This window comes from Salvelinus fontinalis, chromosome 31 (genome assembly GCF_029448725.1).
Source record: "Salvelinus fontinalis isolate EN_2023a chromosome 31, ASM2944872v1, whole genome shotgun sequence".
Taxonomy (NCBI): Eukaryota; Metazoa; Chordata; class Actinopteri; order Salmoniformes; family Salmonidae; genus Salvelinus; species Salvelinus fontinalis.
In genome coordinates, this window is record NC_074695.1 from 32,066,890 (window position 1) to 32,084,837 (window position 17,948).

Genomic DNA, 17,948 nt, shown 5'->3' on the forward strand with positions numbered 1-17,948 from the left:
GGGAGAGGTTGTTGTCCTGGTACCACACGGCCAGGTCTCTGACCTCCTCCCTACAGGCTGTCTCGTCGTTGATCAGGCCTACCACTGTTGTGTCATCGGCAAACTTAATGATGGTGTTGGAGTCGTGCTTGGCCGTGTAGTCATGAGTGAACAGAGAGTACAAGAGGGGACTGAGCATGCACCCCTGAGGTGTCCCTGTGTTGAGGATCAGCATGGTGGAAGTGTTGTTACCTAACCTTACCACCATGACCAGCCTTTCAAAGCACTTCATGGCTACAGACATGAGTGCTACGGGTCGGTAATCATTTAGGCAGGTTACCTTAGTGTTCTTGTGCACAGGTATTATGGTGGTCTTCTTAAAAAAATTGGTATTACAGACTCGGGCAGGGAGAGGTTGAAAATGTCAGTGAAGACACTTGCCAGTTGGTCAACCTAAATACAATTAACAATGGTGTGTGTAGTCAGTAATCAGCAGTGTAAGTGAGTGGTTGCGTGCATAGATGTGATAGTGAGGGGTGTTGAAAGGTGTCAAAGCAAACAAACAAAATGGCCACGAAAATGCCACAACCAAACTCTAACAGTGTGTCTGCATGGAGAGTCTCCTCAATGAATGGGGAAGAGGTGTATTTATCCCGGGACACACCCGAGCCCAGGTGTGTCCCATTTCGTTGACAACCCTCCCGGCTCTGCCCACCGACATCCTATTAAGGAAACCATGAGCAAAAAGAAAGAATTCGGCCCCCCCCCCCCCCCATAAAACCGGGGACCAACAAGGACCCCGGAACACCATACCAGTCACACAAACAAAATACTGCCCTGGGTCCTAATAGAAGAGCCATCCTGCGTCCCAAATCCATAAGGGGGTACGTGTTCACACTTCCACTTGCCCCAGCCAACCTCGTCCGCCCCAGACCTCAGTAACCTTTGTCACAGGAAGCAACCTTTAAGAGGACAAAAGAATACGAGACCAGAAGGAAATAGACAGGATCGATAGAACAGGACAATACCAAACATAAAATAACAGTGGTCAGTCGCGTGGACATTCAGGAACAGAGCGCACAAGAGAGCGTGTCAGAAACGACATTGTCAGTCCCCCTGATGTGTCGCACATCGAGATGGTGTTTATTTTTGCAAGCATTCCATCTCATTATCCTCTGGTTAGGACACATCACGGACCTCAAGAAGGTGAGAGGATTATGGTCGGTGTAGACCATAATAGGTACTACTCCTGACCCGACATATACCTCGAAGTGTATGAGTGCTAGTGCTTTTTTTCCCAAGACCGAGTAGTTCACCTGATAATAGTTAAACTTTTTGGAAAATAAACTAACAGGCCTCTCAACACCAGACACATCTGCTTGCAGCAAAACTGCACCTGCCCCCACATGACTAGCATCCACCTGCAAGGTAAATGGCAAATCCACGCGAGGAGCAGCCAGCACCGGAGTTGAGGTAAGCAACCTCTTTGCATCTTCAAAAGCCTGTTGACAACGAGAAGACCATACGTAAACAGCCTAAGCTTTCAGCAAATCTGTCAAGGGAGTGACCACAGTAGAGAAGTTCCTACAGAAACTATGGTAATAACCTATCATTACCAAAAAACGCATCAGTTCATTTTTAGTAGTTGGTGGTGGAAAGCATCAATAGCTACCACCTTAGCCCGAACAGGACGCACTACACCCTGCCCAACCACTTTTCCAAGGTATATAACGGTCGCCTGAGCAAACTCACATTTAGCCAGATTGATCGTGAGGCGACCCGCAGCTAGGCGGTCGAACAAGGCTTAAATACGGGACAGATGTTCCTCCCAAGTATCTGCATATATCACTACATCATCCAGATAAACAGTGCACCCGGCCAGACCGGAGACATCCCAGTTCATAAGTCACTGAAAAGTGTCAGGTGCATTATGCAGGCCGAAACTCATAACCGAATAAGAGTACAGACCAGAGATTTCACGTTCCCTACTCATCAGTGGGACCTGCCAATAGCCCTTTAACAGGTCAAATTTGCTCACAAACTTAGCTGCGCCGACTTGATCAACACAGTCCTCCATCTGACGAAGAGGAAATTAATCTAGTTTAGTGACACTGTTTACCTTACGGTAGTCTGTACAAAATCTGTTTGTCCCATCCGGTTTACTGACCAAGACACAGGGATAAGCACAAGTGGAGACAGAAAGCTGCTATATCACTCTCCAGCATGTACCTGACCTCAGAATCCAGACAAAGCAGTTTCTCTGAAGAAACTCGCAGTCCTGATGTCCAAAAGTTATTTTCGGTCATAAGAGACAGTAGCGGCAACATTATGTACAAAATAAGTAAAAAAATAGGTTGCAAATAAACGAACAGCAAACACAATCGGTTGGGGACACGTAAAACGTCAGCCTTCTTCTCCGGCGCCATTGTTGCCATAGACACTAAATTGACGTCTGTCTCCAGTGGAAAGCTTCTAAGGATGTGGTAGCTTACATCTTCTCCATGTAGAAAGATGTAGGAGGAGAGGGAGTCGGCACATTATCCAACACAAAATCCATTTAAAAAGATTTAGGGGCTTCTATATCTCATTAGCAATAAGGCTGTACAAAGAGCCGTCTATAAACTAATGCATGTAATCATTGTCTGCTTATTTGATTACATTTTTGTTTACATTTAATTTTTTTGCTGCTGTATATTTCATATTGATTAGGCATTATCCTCTGCTCTGCTGCTCTCCATACAGATGTGAGTTACAGTAACCATTCATCATGAATCTTTCTCTTGGGTGTGCACACACACACAGTCTGGCTGTCTCTGATACAAAGAGTACTCTGGTTTTCTAGCCTAAGTGGTTCACAAATGACAGTAAAAACTATTACATATCAAAATCCAGAGATCACTTCTCATTTTCGTTCAGTCATTTCAATGTCAATTTTTTCCCCAAAAATATATTAGTCTAATAGCCAATGATATTTCAGTCAACATGTATATACATAGATGTAGGCTATCTACTTTCTAAAGCCATTAAATGGCAAAAATCCGTTTATAATGATCAAGTCTACTTTTGGTATTCAAGGTGAAATATCAATGCATATATCAACAAAAAAACACAATTTACTGAATGCCACTGCGTCATCGTACAAGGTTTCGAGTCAAAGCACGCCTCCTCCTGTGCCAGATATATAATCATCAGAACTTGCCTCTTGGGCTCAAATCCGTACTCTCCCTTTGCTGCTTTTACGCGCAAACTCACTTCCCTTACTAACGCTACATGTGTTTTCTCAACGGGATTTTTATATTTTGCAGTCTTTAACAAGTGATTCTAAGAGTCTATTTACATTACACAATATGGAGGTTAATTTTACACTGACAGGGCGCGACTTTCTAGATTTACGCGCGTTGGCACAGAAACTTCTGACTCAGGGAAACAACTACTCTCTGCGTCTGGTGAACTACTCTCTGTTTGACAACGGATCGGGGTTCTATGAGGAGGACTCATTGGACGTGAACACGAACATCTACTCGAAAGTCCTGGTCACTGTGATCTATATCGCGCTCTTTGCGGTCGGTTGCTTAGGAAACTCCGTTACGCTTTACACCCTGCTGACCAAGAAGTCACTACAAAATCTCCAAAGCACTGTCCACTATCACCTAGCGAGTCTCGCCGTCTCCGACCTGCTAATACTAGTCCTCAGCATGCCCGTCGAACTCTATAACTTCATCTGGGTCCATCACCCTTGGGCGTTCGGAGGAGTCGTTTGTAAAGGTTACTATTTCATTCGGGATGCTTGCTCTTATGCCACAGCATTCAACATCGCCAGCCTCAGCGTTGAGCGTTATATGGCAATTTGCCACCCTTTCAAGGCGAAGAGCATCATGTCGCGCAGCCGCACCAAGAAGCTGATCAGCGGGATGTGGGTGGCTTCGTTCCTCCTGGCCTCTCCGATGCTCTTCACCATGGGCCAGAAGTACCATGGGTCCCAAAGGGAGAAGATATGTACCACAATCGTGTCACCTGTCTTATTGAAGATAGTGATTCAGGTGGGTTTGAAACTCCTCATTTCACAACAATCAGTTGAGTAGTGCACAGGAGGTTGGTGGTACCTTAATTGGGGAGGACAGGCTTGTGGTAATGGCTGGAGCAAAATGAGTGGAAAGGCACTCCGTTCCAGCCATTATAATGAGCCATGTTCCCCTCAGCAGCCTCCACTGGAGTAGTGGTATTTTATGCACCTATTTAGTCACTGCACAGCACACACAGAGAGGGGGGGGGGGGGGGGGGGGGAATGGTGCAGGAGAGTAGGATGAGATACAGAAACAGAGATGAATAACCAATAATCAGAACATTTTAATTAATTTCCCCACTCACGAGAGACAACCTGGTGGTATATTTTGTTTAATTTCCCCACTCACGAGAGACAACCTGGTGGTATATTTTGTTTAATTTCCCCACTCACGAGAGACAACCTGGTGGTATATTTTGTTTAATTTCCCCACTCATGAGAGACAACCTGCTGGTGGTATATTTTATTTAATTTCCCCACTCATGAGAGACAACCTGGTGGTATATTTTGGAGATGCGATATGTAGTACTGTTTAGGGGTCCTTGGATGGAAGTGGTCTGGTTGTCATGGTGATTGGCTGCTGCAGTTGTTTGTGGAAGTGTGTGACTGGTGATATTGTGGCATCAAGTAGCCTAGTGATTAAAAAAGCGGGCCAGCAACTGGAGGGTTGCTGGTTAGAATCCTAGCTCAGAAGATTTATTGCAGAGGGTTGCTGGCATTATCCAAAATTCTATCGCCTGCTGTTGTGCACCTGAACTAGGCACTTAACCACCTATAATTGCTGCACTGTGATTGCTTCCCACCACTTGGCATATGTGTGTGTCTCAGGGGGTTGGGTTGTGCATAAAGATATGTTTCCGATCTCTACATTAATGGACTATAAAGCACATATAATCTTATCTTGTCCCTCCTTGCAATGTCCCCACACCCTCCACTTCCATCCTCACATATCATTGTCATATACAAAAACTGAGAGAACAGCAAGCAAATACAGGAAATCCTGTCTTCTAAGGGTGCTGTTGTTGTTGCACAACATATTTCTTCAGAATGTATGGTTATAGCAAGGTCGAGCTCGAAACTTGATGGAATGGCACCATAAATTGTATGAATTTTGCGCTTCCACAGAATTTACCATAATCTCCAAAATCATAAGAATTGCATTGCCAGAGCTGTCAGTTTTTTCTTTCCACTTCTCTTTTCCCTACATACAACATGACCATTTTTTACATCATGTAATTTCACTTCTCCTCCTCCTACGCATAGGGATGTCATTACACACGCTGCAGGAACACGCACTCTCCTCCGCAACAAACCATGTGTAGCCTAGGATACCTGGAGGGCAGCCACAAATGTCTTCGCTTATTTTATTTTGTTGGGCATAAATACTGACATTGTCAAGCATCAGGACTTAGGAGGCAGTTTATCAACCTAAAGCATGGTGATAAAAGGGGGGTCACTACTACTACACTAGTTGTGTGTGCATGTGCCAGAGATGTATTAGTGACTCCCATTTCAGAAGCAACGGAACTAATAAGTCTGTGTACCTTTCAGTTTAGCTTCCTGCTGTTTGGTAGTGCAGGGCCCTATAACACTTCATCCACCAGTTTGATCACTACAGAGAGAGGAAGAGAGTCAGACAGTTGCTCCACTAGCTGCCCACAGATGTTTTTGGGTGTGGAGGAAACGTAGCCCTCTAAAATTGTTGATGTGTGTAGAGTGTGTGTGTCTGTTTGTGTTTGTCAGTGCATACGTGTTTGTGTGGAGTATGTGCGTGCATGTTTGTGTGGGTGTGTCAGTGTTTGTGTGTGCACGCGTTTGTGTGAGTGTGTTTGTGTGCGTGTATGTGGGCGTGTGCAGTATTACTTAGTTTTTGGCATAGAGCACTACAGAATAATAGGGGAACTCCGGGATTAACATGAATGGTGTCCCTCTGTGCAGGGAACTCTCTGGTTGTATTTCTGGAGAGTCCATGCTGTGTGAAACACTTGGTATTGTGGTCTTTCTCATTTCAACCACCTCAGCCTGCTGTGACGCCACTGGGAAACAAACCAAACTCTAACACTCATGACTGATGACAGAACCGTGGCACAGCTTTCTGTGCCTTCCAGGTAACACCTCACAAACTCAGCCAAGGCTTGACTTGAGTCCAGAACTTTTGTGAAATAGCACAGTTACAAATAGATAACAAACTGGATGGACATCAGAAATAGAGGAAGGACTAAAAACAAACAAAAAATAACTATTGTAAAATAAATTGTGTCTGTAAAATGTGTATAAGATGTATAGATTTAAGGTAAATGCCGAAGTGTTTATTAGTTTACTCCAATTGGGGGGGGATCGGTGGTGGGGTTTGCGGGGAATAATAAAGGTATATTATTTTTTAAATGATGTATGTCTATATAGGTATGTGTAAGTATATATGTGTATACGCATGCATGCGTGTATGGATATATATATTTACCCCAAAAATATATGGGGGATTGGAAATGATGCAGACAATTACATTGATGGAAGCAACATTCTTTCCGCAATATTAAGCTGATCCACCCCTTAAAAGTTGTTTTTTTAAAGGCTTGACTTGAGTCCAAAAGCGTCTTGCTGCGTTTAGGCAGTACTGGCAAAATCTGATCTGATTGCTCAAAAGACCAATTAGTGAAATTGGTATGCCTGTGCTCTGTATAAAAGTTATTGAGATTCAGTCAAAATGGCTCATCTTATCAAGCCAAGTCAACAAAATTAGGAAAATGTTAAGTTGACAAAATGTTAAGTTGACTCACTCAGAAAAAAATTATCTAGTTGAGTAAACAAAAACAATGTGTTTAGTCAACTTAGAAATACACAGCCATGAAGTCAAAGAAACTGAAACAACATACGTTTTGTTGACTAAAAATGTGACGGACTGGCTCAAATCGGTCTTATGTAGCAAAAATTGAAATTGTGTTTTTTACATTGGATAAAAGTAGAGACTCAGAGATACAAAATGGTATATCATACACTACAGTTGAGGAACAATAGGAAAGTAATTCTGCTTTGAACGTTGATAAACTTGTGAACTCACTTTTGAGAAAATGGCTTTTAAAATGTAGCATGTAGCTAACCAACCAGGTTCAATGTTAGCTACCTAACAATAGGCTATAGCTAGTAATCAAATGGCTCTGAGATACGAATAATAAGATCATACGCAAAACGTTATCTAGCGAGCCAGCCAGCTAACGTTAGCTAGCTAGCTAACAGTACACTAACTTGAAATGAAACCATTTTATTTCAAAATTAGTAATGTGTAATATCTGTAAATGTACCTAGCTAGACTATCTTACCCATATACATCATTCATAGATGGATGTGTCTCCTGTCGGATGCCATGGTTGCCCTTAGTTTGAAGATGTAATCCTGAGACAGGTGTTTTCTCCACCTCCTTAGCTATCATACTCAAATTCCACTGATTTCAAAAACTCGGTCCTCTAGGATGTGGAAAGTAACACTTATGTAGTTTTACTACACTATACATTTTTTTAAGCTGCGTTAGACAGGATTACCTAGACATATTGACCAACTCAAATAGACATTCTGATTTAAAAAAAGTTTAAGTTCAAACGGCTCTCCTGTGAAGTAGTGACCCACGACATATGCCTAGTTTCTTGAAAGGGGTCACAAATGTCAAGTGAAGATGACTTAAACTTGACTAATTGTCTAGACTTAGGAACCAAGTTTAATCAATGAATATCAACATGTTTACTCAACTTAGAAATACACAACCAAAAACTCAAATCCTCTAAAACAACAGAACAGCTCTATTGACAAAAAAAAGTTCAGATGACTTCAACTTATTTATTTGGGGGGAGGGGGTGGGGGGGGGGGGCGTAGCTCATTAGAATAATACCTAGCAATCTTTGCAACTGTTTAATTTGAACATTTACAATTTTGTCATTTAGCAGACGCTTTTATCCAGAATGAACTTTCAAAGTGTCGCGTTCCTGACCTTATTTCCTTTGTTTAGTCTTTGTTTAGTTGGTCAGGGCGTGAGCTGGGTGGGTATATTCTATGTGTTGTGTCTCATTGGTTAGGTGTGTCTGATTGGCCTGATATGGTTCTCAATCAGAGGCAGGTGTTTTACGTTGTCTCTGATTGGGAACCATATTTAGGTAGGCTGTGTTCACTGTTTGTTTGGGGGGGATTGTTCCTGTTCATTGCGTTCTTTGTTTTCACTAGGTTCACGTTCAGGTCTGTAGCGTCGTTGGTTTCATTCTGTTTATTGTTTTGTTTGTGTTTAGAAGTGTTCCAATAAATATGGAAACGTACCACGCTGCGATTTGGTCCTCCTCTCTTCCACCTAACGACGAGTGTTACACAAAGTTCTTGACATTTTCCTGCTTGACTAACCTCCATGTCTTACAGTAATGATGGACTGTCATTTCTCTTATTTGAGCTGTTCTTGCCATAATATGGACATGGTCTTTTACCAAATAGGGATATTCTCTGTATATGTCCCCTACCTTGTCACAACACAACTGATTGGCTTAAACGCATTAAGAGGGAAATAAATTCCACAAATTAACTTTTAACGAGGCACACCTGTTAATTGAAATGCATTCCAGGTGACTACCTCATGAAGCTCATGAGAGAATGCCAAGAGTATGCAAAGCTGTCATCAAGGCAAAGGGGGGCTATTTGAAGAATCTCAAATCTCAAATATAGTTTGATTTGTTTATCACTTTTTGTGTACTACATAGTTTTGATGTCTTCACTGTTATTCTACAATGTAAAAAAAATACTAAAAATAAAGAAAAACCCTTGAATGAGTAGGTGTGTCCAAACTATTGACTGGTACTGTATATGCAGGTAAAGTCTATTTAAGTTGATAGTAAATTAAATTGATTGAAAATGTGAAGTTCTCTACCAAAACTTTAATTGATTCTGTCACGTTCTGACCATAGTTCTGTTGTATTTTCTTTGTTTTAGTGTGGTCAGGGCATGAGTTGGGTGGGTTATTGTCATTGTCTCTGATTGGGAACTATATTTAGGTAGCCTGTTTTGTCTTTTGGTTTGTGGGTGTTTGTCTTCCGTGTCAGTGTTTGTCGCCACACGGTACTGTTTCGGTTGTTCACTTTGTTTATTGTTTTGTTCCAGTGTTCAGTTTTGGTTTATTAAAAAGACATGAACACAGGGCCTCCCGGGTGGCGCAGTGGTCTAGGGCACTGCATCGCAGTGCTAACTGCGCCACCAGAGTCTCTGGGTTCGCCCCCAGGCTCTGTCGCAGCCGGCCGCGACCGGGAGGTCCGTGGGGCGACGCACAATTGGGCCAGCGTCGTCCGGGTTAGGGAGGGTTTGGCCGGTAGGGATTTCCTTGTCTCATCGCGCTCCAGCGACTCCTGTGGCGGGCTGGGCGCAGTGCGCGCTAACCAAGGGGGGCCAGGTGCACGGTGTTTCCTCCGACACATTGGTGCGGCTGGCTTCCGGGTTGGAGGCGTGCTGTGTTAAAGAAGCAGTGCGGCTTGGTTGGGTTGTGCTTCGGAGGACGCATAGCTTTCGACCTTCGTCTCTCCCGAGCCCGTACGGGAGTTGTAGCGATGAGACAAGATAGTAATTACTAGCGATTGGATACCACGAAAAATTGAAAAATTGGGGTGAAAAGGGGAGAGAAAAAAAAAAAAAAAAAAAAAAAGACATGAACACTTACTACGCCACACCTTGGTCCGATCCTTCTTCCACCACCGAAGAAAATCATTACAGATTCAACTATAAATAGCAGGTTGTACTGAAACTGTAAAGTTGACTTGACTTTCTTTTATTAGTCAAGGTAAATTTGGTGTTAGTTTGGAAAACTCTACATTTAAAGTTATAACTAAAATTGAAATTGATTCAACTAGGAAAATTGTAGGTTATACTGACAAATGGGGCCAACAGACATGGTCGCCCTGCTTCTACCTCCTAGCCAACTTTGCAGTATTATTTTGTTGTTGTGTTATTTCTTACATTATTTGCTCAGAACATTTCTAGTACTATTACCTACAGCTGAAAATAATGTTTGGATATTAGAGCAACGGTCACTTACCTAGACAAGGGATGCCGATGGCAGCTCCCGTATGGTTGATGAGCAATTTTATAAGGCATGACTTCCCTTAACAGAAATTTCCCTTCCCGGACCTGAATCCTTTGTTTGATGTGCCCGAGGCAGCCCCATTCATCCCGGGGATACTCCAAAACATCACCGCCGGAGAAGTGGGGTCTTAGTCAGACTTGGGAAGCAGGCACACCACTCACCGCTTCTGAGTATATTACTCTCTAACTTTCAGTCCCTGGAAAATAAAATAGATGAACTCAGGGTGAGGATCTCCTTCCAGAGCGACATAAAGGACTAACATACTCTGTTTTCCAGAATGGTGTCGCTCTCTGGATATATTGTCCCTGTCCATACAACCAGCAGGGTTCTCCATTCATTGCGCAGACAGGAACAAAGAACTCTCCGGGAAACACAGAGGTGGAGCAGTATGTCTCATGACAACTCATGGTATGATTGGGGTAACGTACAGAAACTCATCCTTTTATTGTCCCGATCTGGAATACCTCACCATCAAATGCAGACCACATTACCCCTCATTACCCCAGGAGGCCTGGTGCGTAGAGGAGGCACAGGATGAACCGGGCTGTGGGGGAGCACTGGAGCTCTGGTGCGCAGCCTTGGCACCATTCCTCCAGGCTGAATGCCCACTTTAGCGCGGCCCCTCCAGAGTGCAGGCACAGGTCGAACCTGGCTGTGGGGGAGCACTGGAGATCTATTGCTTACCACTCGCACCTCTCCACTTGGCTCAATGCCCACTTTAGCCCGGCACGGGCGGAGCGCAGGCATAGGACAAACTGAACGGTCCCAGCGCACCGGAGACACAGTGCGCAGAGCCGGCACAGGATACCCTGGGCCGAAATGGGGCACCGGAGACCAAGCGCGCTGAGCTGCGACAATCCGCCCTGGTTGGATGCCCACTCTCGGAGGGCTGGCATATAGCGCACCGGGCTATGAGTGCGCCCTGGAGACACTGTGCGCTTTACCGCATAACACGGTGCCTGACCAGTACCACGCTGCTTCCAGTAAGCACGGGGAGTTGGCTCAGGTCTATAGCCTGACTCCGCCAATCTCCTCGTGTACCCCCCCCCCCCCAAAAAAACGAATTGGCTGCTGCCTCTCATGCCGGCTTCGCTCACTTGCCTCATATCGCCGCCTCTCAGCTTTAGCTGCCTACAGTTCCTTTTTCGGGCGGCAATATTTCCCAGCCTGTCTCCAGGGTCCCTTTCCGTCCAGTATCTCCTCCCATGTCCACGAGTCCTGAACCCTCTGCTCCTCCATACCACGCTGCTTGGTCCGCTTGTGGTGGGTAGTTCTGTAATGGTTGTCGTCGTCTGATGAGGAAGAATCAGACCAAAGCGCAGCGTGGTAAGTGTTCCTGATTTTTATTTAAACTGAACACTAAAAAAAAGTGATTAAACGACACAGATACAGTCCTGTCAGGTGCAGAACACTAAACAGAAAACAACTACCCACAAAACACAGGTGGGAAAAGGCTACCTAAGTATGGTTCCCAATCAGAGACAACGATAGACAGCTGTCCCTGATTGAGAACCATATCCGGCCAAAACAAAGAAATACAAAACATAGAATGCCCACCCAAATCACACCCTGACCAAATCAAAATAGAGACATAAAAAGCTCTCTAAGGTCAGGGCGTGACACTCAAGATAATTTTATTCCGTTATAGTCACTGCCGTGCACATTCCCCCACAAGCCGACACCGACACGGCTCTCAGGGAATAACACTGTACTGGGCGGCAGGTAGCCTAGTGGTTAACAGTGTTGGGCCAGTAACCGATAGGTTTTTGGTTTGAATCTCAAGCTGATGTACGTGAAAAATCGGCCAATGTTCCCTTGAACAAGGCACTTAACCCTAATTGCTCACGTAAATTGCTCTGGATAAGAGCGTCTGTTAATGACTGAAATGTAAAATGACTGGAAACCGCATTTATTGTAGCTGGGGACTTTAATTAAGGAAACGCTCCCGAAATTCAACATATCTCCCTTGCTACTCGACACAAAAATTCTTGACTAATATTTCTCTCCATTCCAGGATGGCTACAAGGCCCTCCCCCATTCTCCCTTTGGGAAATCTGACCACACCTCCATCCTGCTTATCCCTGCCTATCCTCGCCTTACCACGGGCCTTATCACGGGTGCAGGAAGCACTTATGGTAAGGACTGTTCAATGTTGGTCTGACCAATCAGAATCTATGCTTCAAAATTGTTTTAATTACGAGGACTGGGATATGTTCCAGGCCACATCTGGAGAATTTGTTTTTATACTGACTCGGTGACGAACTTGCAAAGGGGACGCTGTTCCTACTGTGACGATTAGAACTTATCCAAACCAGAAACCGTGGATACATGGCAGAAAACCACCACATTTAACCAGTGCAAGGTGACTGTGAACATGAGCGTGTACAAACAGACCAACTAAACACCAAGCCGCCGACTTGGGCCCCCGCCACTCACAAAGACTATGTGCTCCCGACTAGTTAAGGACTCCTGACACCCTAGACCCACTACAATTTGCATAGCGGACCAACAGATCCACGTACGACACACTGCCCTATCCCACCTGGACAAGAGGAACACTTATGTAAGAATGCTGTTCGACGAGCCTTCAACATCATAGTGGCAACGAAGCGCATAACAAGCTTAGGGCACTAGTTCTGAACCACTCACTGTGCTGGGTCCTGAACATTTCTGCCAAGCTGATGCTCGACACGGGGTCCCCACAGAGGTGTGTGCTCAGCTCCCTCCTCTATTCCCTGTTCACCCATGACTGCGTGACCACGCACATCTCCAACTCAAATATCAAGTTTGCTGAAGACACAATAGTGGGATGACTATTTACCATCAACGACGAGGCAGCCTACAGGGAGGAGGTGAGTGCCTTAGTGGAGTGGTGCCAGGGAAAATAACCTCTTCATCAACATCAACAAAACAGAGGAGCTGATTGTGGACTACAGGAGACAGCAGAGGGAGCACGCCAACATCCACATTGACGGGCCGCAGTGGAAAGGGTCAAAAGCTTCAAGTTACTCGGCGTGCACATCATTGACGACCTGAAATGGTCCCTTCACACCGACAGTGTGGTGAAGAAGGCGCAACAGCGGGTTGGCCAATGCCTCTGCGATATTGACATGTTGCACAGAAACACTCACAGAGAGAGTTGGGAGGATGGACACTAACGCCCATTTGGCTCTCTGGCCTGCTGGCATGTGCTCCTGGCACCGCTCCCCTTGGAGAGAGAGCCTGTGCTGGGGTTTGTACACTGGTTCCTGGTCCACCTAGCTGCTGGCTAGCTGGTGATGGGATGACTCCTCTATCCCCACTCCTTCCCTCCTACATCCCAACCCTCTCGCCCAACACTCAGGCTCAGAAAGAAGAAGATAATTGCTCACGGTTTGAGAATTTGAAAACCTACAATATGGCCAACAGGAACTAGTCCAAGCCTTGTGTAAAAAGTAGATCAACTTTCTCAATGCAACCTAATCAACTTTTATGTTTTGTGATTATTCAGACCAAAGCATATTTTCTCCCGTGTGTTTGTACTGTAGGCTTCTGGCCTCAAACTCAGATACAATAACTGTCACGTAGAGTAGGCCAGAAGGCTAAACTGGATAACCTAACCTCTATCAAAATAAAAAGATGGCGGAGCCGCAAAAGTTCTTCTGTGCAAAGGTGTTTATTTACAAGTGATTCCGGAACAAAAAAAACAACAGTACTGCTATCAACGTCTACCTGATGGGACAGCTTAAAAACAATGCTGCCCCATCCACAGCTCGATCCAAAATGCCTCTCAAAATGCCTCTCAAAATGCCTCCCAATGAACTGAAAGAGAGGCTCCTTTTGTAGGGCTAGCCCCTCCCCTCAGAACAATTAACCCTAATTAATGAAGCAATTAACAATACAAACCTACATTTTCCATTAACTAAACATACTAAAGGATATACATTGCAACACGGTTTTAAACAATATTACAACATAACATTTACAACATTACATCACTACTGACAATATCTTTCAATATGCCCATATGCATTAATGAGCCATTTGGGACAGGCACTATAAAGCCAGCCCAATTCCCTTAGCTCGGGTCCTTTTCCAGCCTACCCAGAAGCTACAGAGATGGAGAGAGAGGAACAGAACAAACAAACAATGCGCTCATCCACAACATTGATAAGTATAATTTATATTGTATATCTCAAATATGAACATTGGCATAAGTGTGAAATGTATGCACTAAGACAGAAGTTATTTTGTGTGTCGACCCACATTGTTAACTTATCTTATAATGGCACAGGGAGGAGTGATGAATGCGTGTGTGCGTTGAAGAACCAATTGCTGCCCGCGGCCAGTGACGGACTTCTACGTCACATTACCTTCCTCCTCTCCTGAAGCGACCAGGTTCGGGAGCCTTGATAGGTAGTCCGCCGTGACGTTTTCCTTTCCTGCCTTGTGACGGACACAGAACCTGAAGGGCTGGAGCTCCAGATACCACCTGGTCACACGAGAATTACGGTCCTTCATGGTCTGGATCCAGGTCAGTGCTCTGTGGTCGGTGTGCAGGTCAAATTCCCTCCCAAGAAGGTAGTAACGGAGGCTATCTAGGGCCCACTTTATAGCCAGGCACTCCTTCTCGATTGTAGAATACCTGGTTTCCCTGGGCAACAGCTTCCGACTCAGGTACAGCACAGGAAGCTCTTCTCCTGGCTCCCCTTGGGCCAGTACAGCTCCAATTCCCACAGCCGAAGCATCCACCTGCACGAGAAACCGCTTCTGAAAATCAGGGGTCTGGAGAACAGGAAATGAGCACAGTCGGTTTTTCAGTATCATGAAGGCTTCCTCACACTTCTCAGTCCACTTCACAGGGTTGCTGGCCACCTTTGAAGTGAGGTTGGTCAGAGGGACAGCGATGGTCGAAAACTGCGGAATGAATCTCCGGTACCACCCTGCCAGACCTAGGAAGGACTTCACCTGTGTCTTGGTTCTGGGTTGAGGGCTGTTCCTGATGGACTCCACTTTGTCCACCTGAGGCCGAACTTCACCTTTACCCAGCTGGTAACCCAGGTACTTTGTCTCCTGTTTCGCCCACTCACACTTCAGGAGGTTAAGCGTGAGGCCTGCATCATGGATCTTCCCCAGGACTCTGCTAAGATGCTGTATGTGCTCCTCCCAGGAGTGGCTGTAGATCACCACATCGTCCAAGTAAGCAGCACAGTAATCGTCACAGTCCTGGAGGACCTTGTCCATCAGCCTCTGGAAAGTCGCAGGGGCCCCATGGAGGCCAAACGGCATGACCTTGAACTGGAACAGGCCCATCGGCGCCCGGAATGCAGTGTAGGCCTTGGATTGTTCATGCAGGGGCACCTGCCAGTACCCTTTGCAGAGATCCAATGTGGTGATGTAATGAGCTCTACCTATTCTCTCCAGTAAGTCGTCGATGCGGGGCATGGGATAGGCATCAAACTGGGAGATGGCATTCACCTTCCGGAAGTCCATGCAGACACGCAAAGAGCCATCCTTCTTTGGGACAATGACAATAGGGCTGCTCCATTCACTTGAAGATGGCTCGACAACATCCATTTCTATCATGGTGTGGACCTCTTCCTTGAGGGCTACCACCAGCCTCTCAGGCACACGGTAAGGATGCTGGCGGACTGGGTTCTGGCCAGGTTTCAAACGAATGACGTGTTCTAGGACTTTGGTTCTTCCTGGTCTCTGACTGAAGAGGGCTGGATACTTGCCAAACAGCTGATTCAGCTCATCTTGCTTGTCTTCTTCCAGGTGAGCCAGTATGACTTCTGCTCGTTCTTTCCATGCCTCTGTGACCCCATCCGACTCATCCTCTTCTTCTACTCTGCGGACCAGAAAGGACTTTCCCTTGGAGAGTTCCTCTTTCTCCTCCCAGGCCTTGAGAAGGTTCACATGGTAGGTTTGCTTCTTCTTACCCTTGTCGGGGTGCAGCACCTCGTAGGTCACCGGGCCCATCTTCCTCCCGATTAGGTACGGTCCTTGCCATTGCGCAAGGAGCTTGCTGGTAGACGAGGGAAGGAGGAGCAGGACTTTCTGTCCTGGCTCAAACTCTCTATGGCGAGCGTGCTGATCATACCCTCTCTTCTGGGCTTGCTGAAGGTTTGCCCTAGCTTCCTCTCGGTACCGCTCCAACCTGTCTCGCATCTGGAGGACATACTGGACAATCCCCTGTCCCGAGGTAGCTACTGGAGAACCTTCCCAGCACTTCTTCAACAGGTCCAGTGGTCCCTGCACAGGCCATCCATAGAGGAGTTTGAATGGCGAGAAACCTGTCGATGCCTGAGGCACCTCCCTGTAAGCAAAAAGCAGAAAGGGTAACCATTTATCCCAGTCTTTACCAGTGTCAGCCACAAACTTCCTCAGCATGTTCTTGAGCGTTTGATTGAATCTCTCTACGAGCCCATCCGTTTGGGGGTGGTAGGGAGTGGTCCTCAAGCCTTTAATGCCCAGCTGTTGGTGGAGTTGAACCATCAGTCGCGAGGTGAAGTTTGTCCCTTGGTCCGTCAGGATTTCATCTGGGATTCCTACACGAGAGAAGAGCTGAACAAGAGCACTGATTATTTTTGGAGTGGTTATGGAACGGAGTGGGAAGGCTTCTGGGAACCGGGTCGCATAGTCACAGATCACCAATATATACTTGTAACCTGCGCTACTCTTCTCCAAGGGTCCAACAATGTCCATTGCAATTCTCTTGAATGGGGTAGAGATAACTGGCAGTGAACATAGAGGAGCCCGGTCAGACCTACGGACAGCACTGGTTTTCTGGCACGTTGGGCATGACTTGCAGTATGTTTGTACATCAGTATACATGGAGGGCCAAAAGAAACGGGAGCCTAGCCTAAGATAGGTCTTATGTTGCCCTAGATGACCTGCCCATGGAACTGTATGTGCAATGTTGAGAACAAGTGGTCTACAGGTAGATGGCACCACCAACTTCCTGCTATCTGCCTCTGACCCAAGATAGAGTATGTGGTTGTCTACCGTGTAAATCCCCCCACATGAAGATTGACTGTCCCCAGCTAAGGCCTTGTCAAACAAACATTTCAAGGTTGCATCAGACTTCTGCAGTGTAGCAAAATTTTGCGGAACATCCCATTGCACCTCTAACCCAGACACATCAGCAACTGGTACAGGGGTTCCCACATACTTCTCAAGACGCCGCTGGCGGCGTGACTTTCTGGGCCCTTTGGTTCCCCCCTCGCACAGACTATCACACAAGTCAGGCAGAGGTTGTAAACCCGCTTTGGCCTGGGCACGAGTGACAACTGAACATGACACCTGAACATCAGACTGGCCAACTGACTGCTCATATAGCTGACCCCCCACACTTCCCAACAGATCAGAGAGTACAGGCACATCCCTCCCCAAAATCATCTCAAAAGGTAGCTTCTCCATTACCCCAACTTTGAGGAGATATTTCTGACCCTGAATCTCAACTGTGAGCTCAGCTGTGGGCTGCTGTGATTGGTCACCATGAACACATTGGATCAGTGTCTGATGACCGTAATCAATATCATTAACAGGTACATTACCTTTTCTGATCAATGACAGGGAACTGCCGGTGTCAATCATTGCAGTAAGACTTTTCCCATTTACTTTTACAGGTACCAAGCCTGACCCTTCCCGAGTCTGTCTATTCTGAACACCATCCCCCTCTCTGGGTACATAACAGTAACCTGAGAGCTTGGATTTACGTAGCGGACACATTGGAGCTTTGTGCCCCTGCTGCCGGCAGTAAAAACAGGTCAGACCCCTCCCATCAGAGCAAACTGCATGATCCCTTACCTCCCTCCTCCCAGA

The 17,948-nt window shown here is 45.9% G+C and overlaps 1 protein-coding gene across 2 annotated transcripts in view; it reads left to right on the forward strand.

Moving 5' to 3' along the window:
- The first annotated feature begins 3,184 nt into the window (after positions 1-3,184).
- Positions 3,185-17,948, forward strand: part of LOC129830047 (neurotensin receptor type 1-like) — a 64,706-nt gene continuing 49,942 nt past the window's right edge. For both annotated transcript variants that reach the window (XM_055892218.1, XM_055892219.1), the window contains exon 1: positions 3,185-4,019. In XM_055892218.1, the coding sequence (XP_055748193.1) occupies positions 3,327-4,019 (693 nt within the window). In that variant the 5' untranslated portion in view covers positions 3,185-3,326. The remainder of the gene's footprint in view (positions 4,020-17,948) is intronic.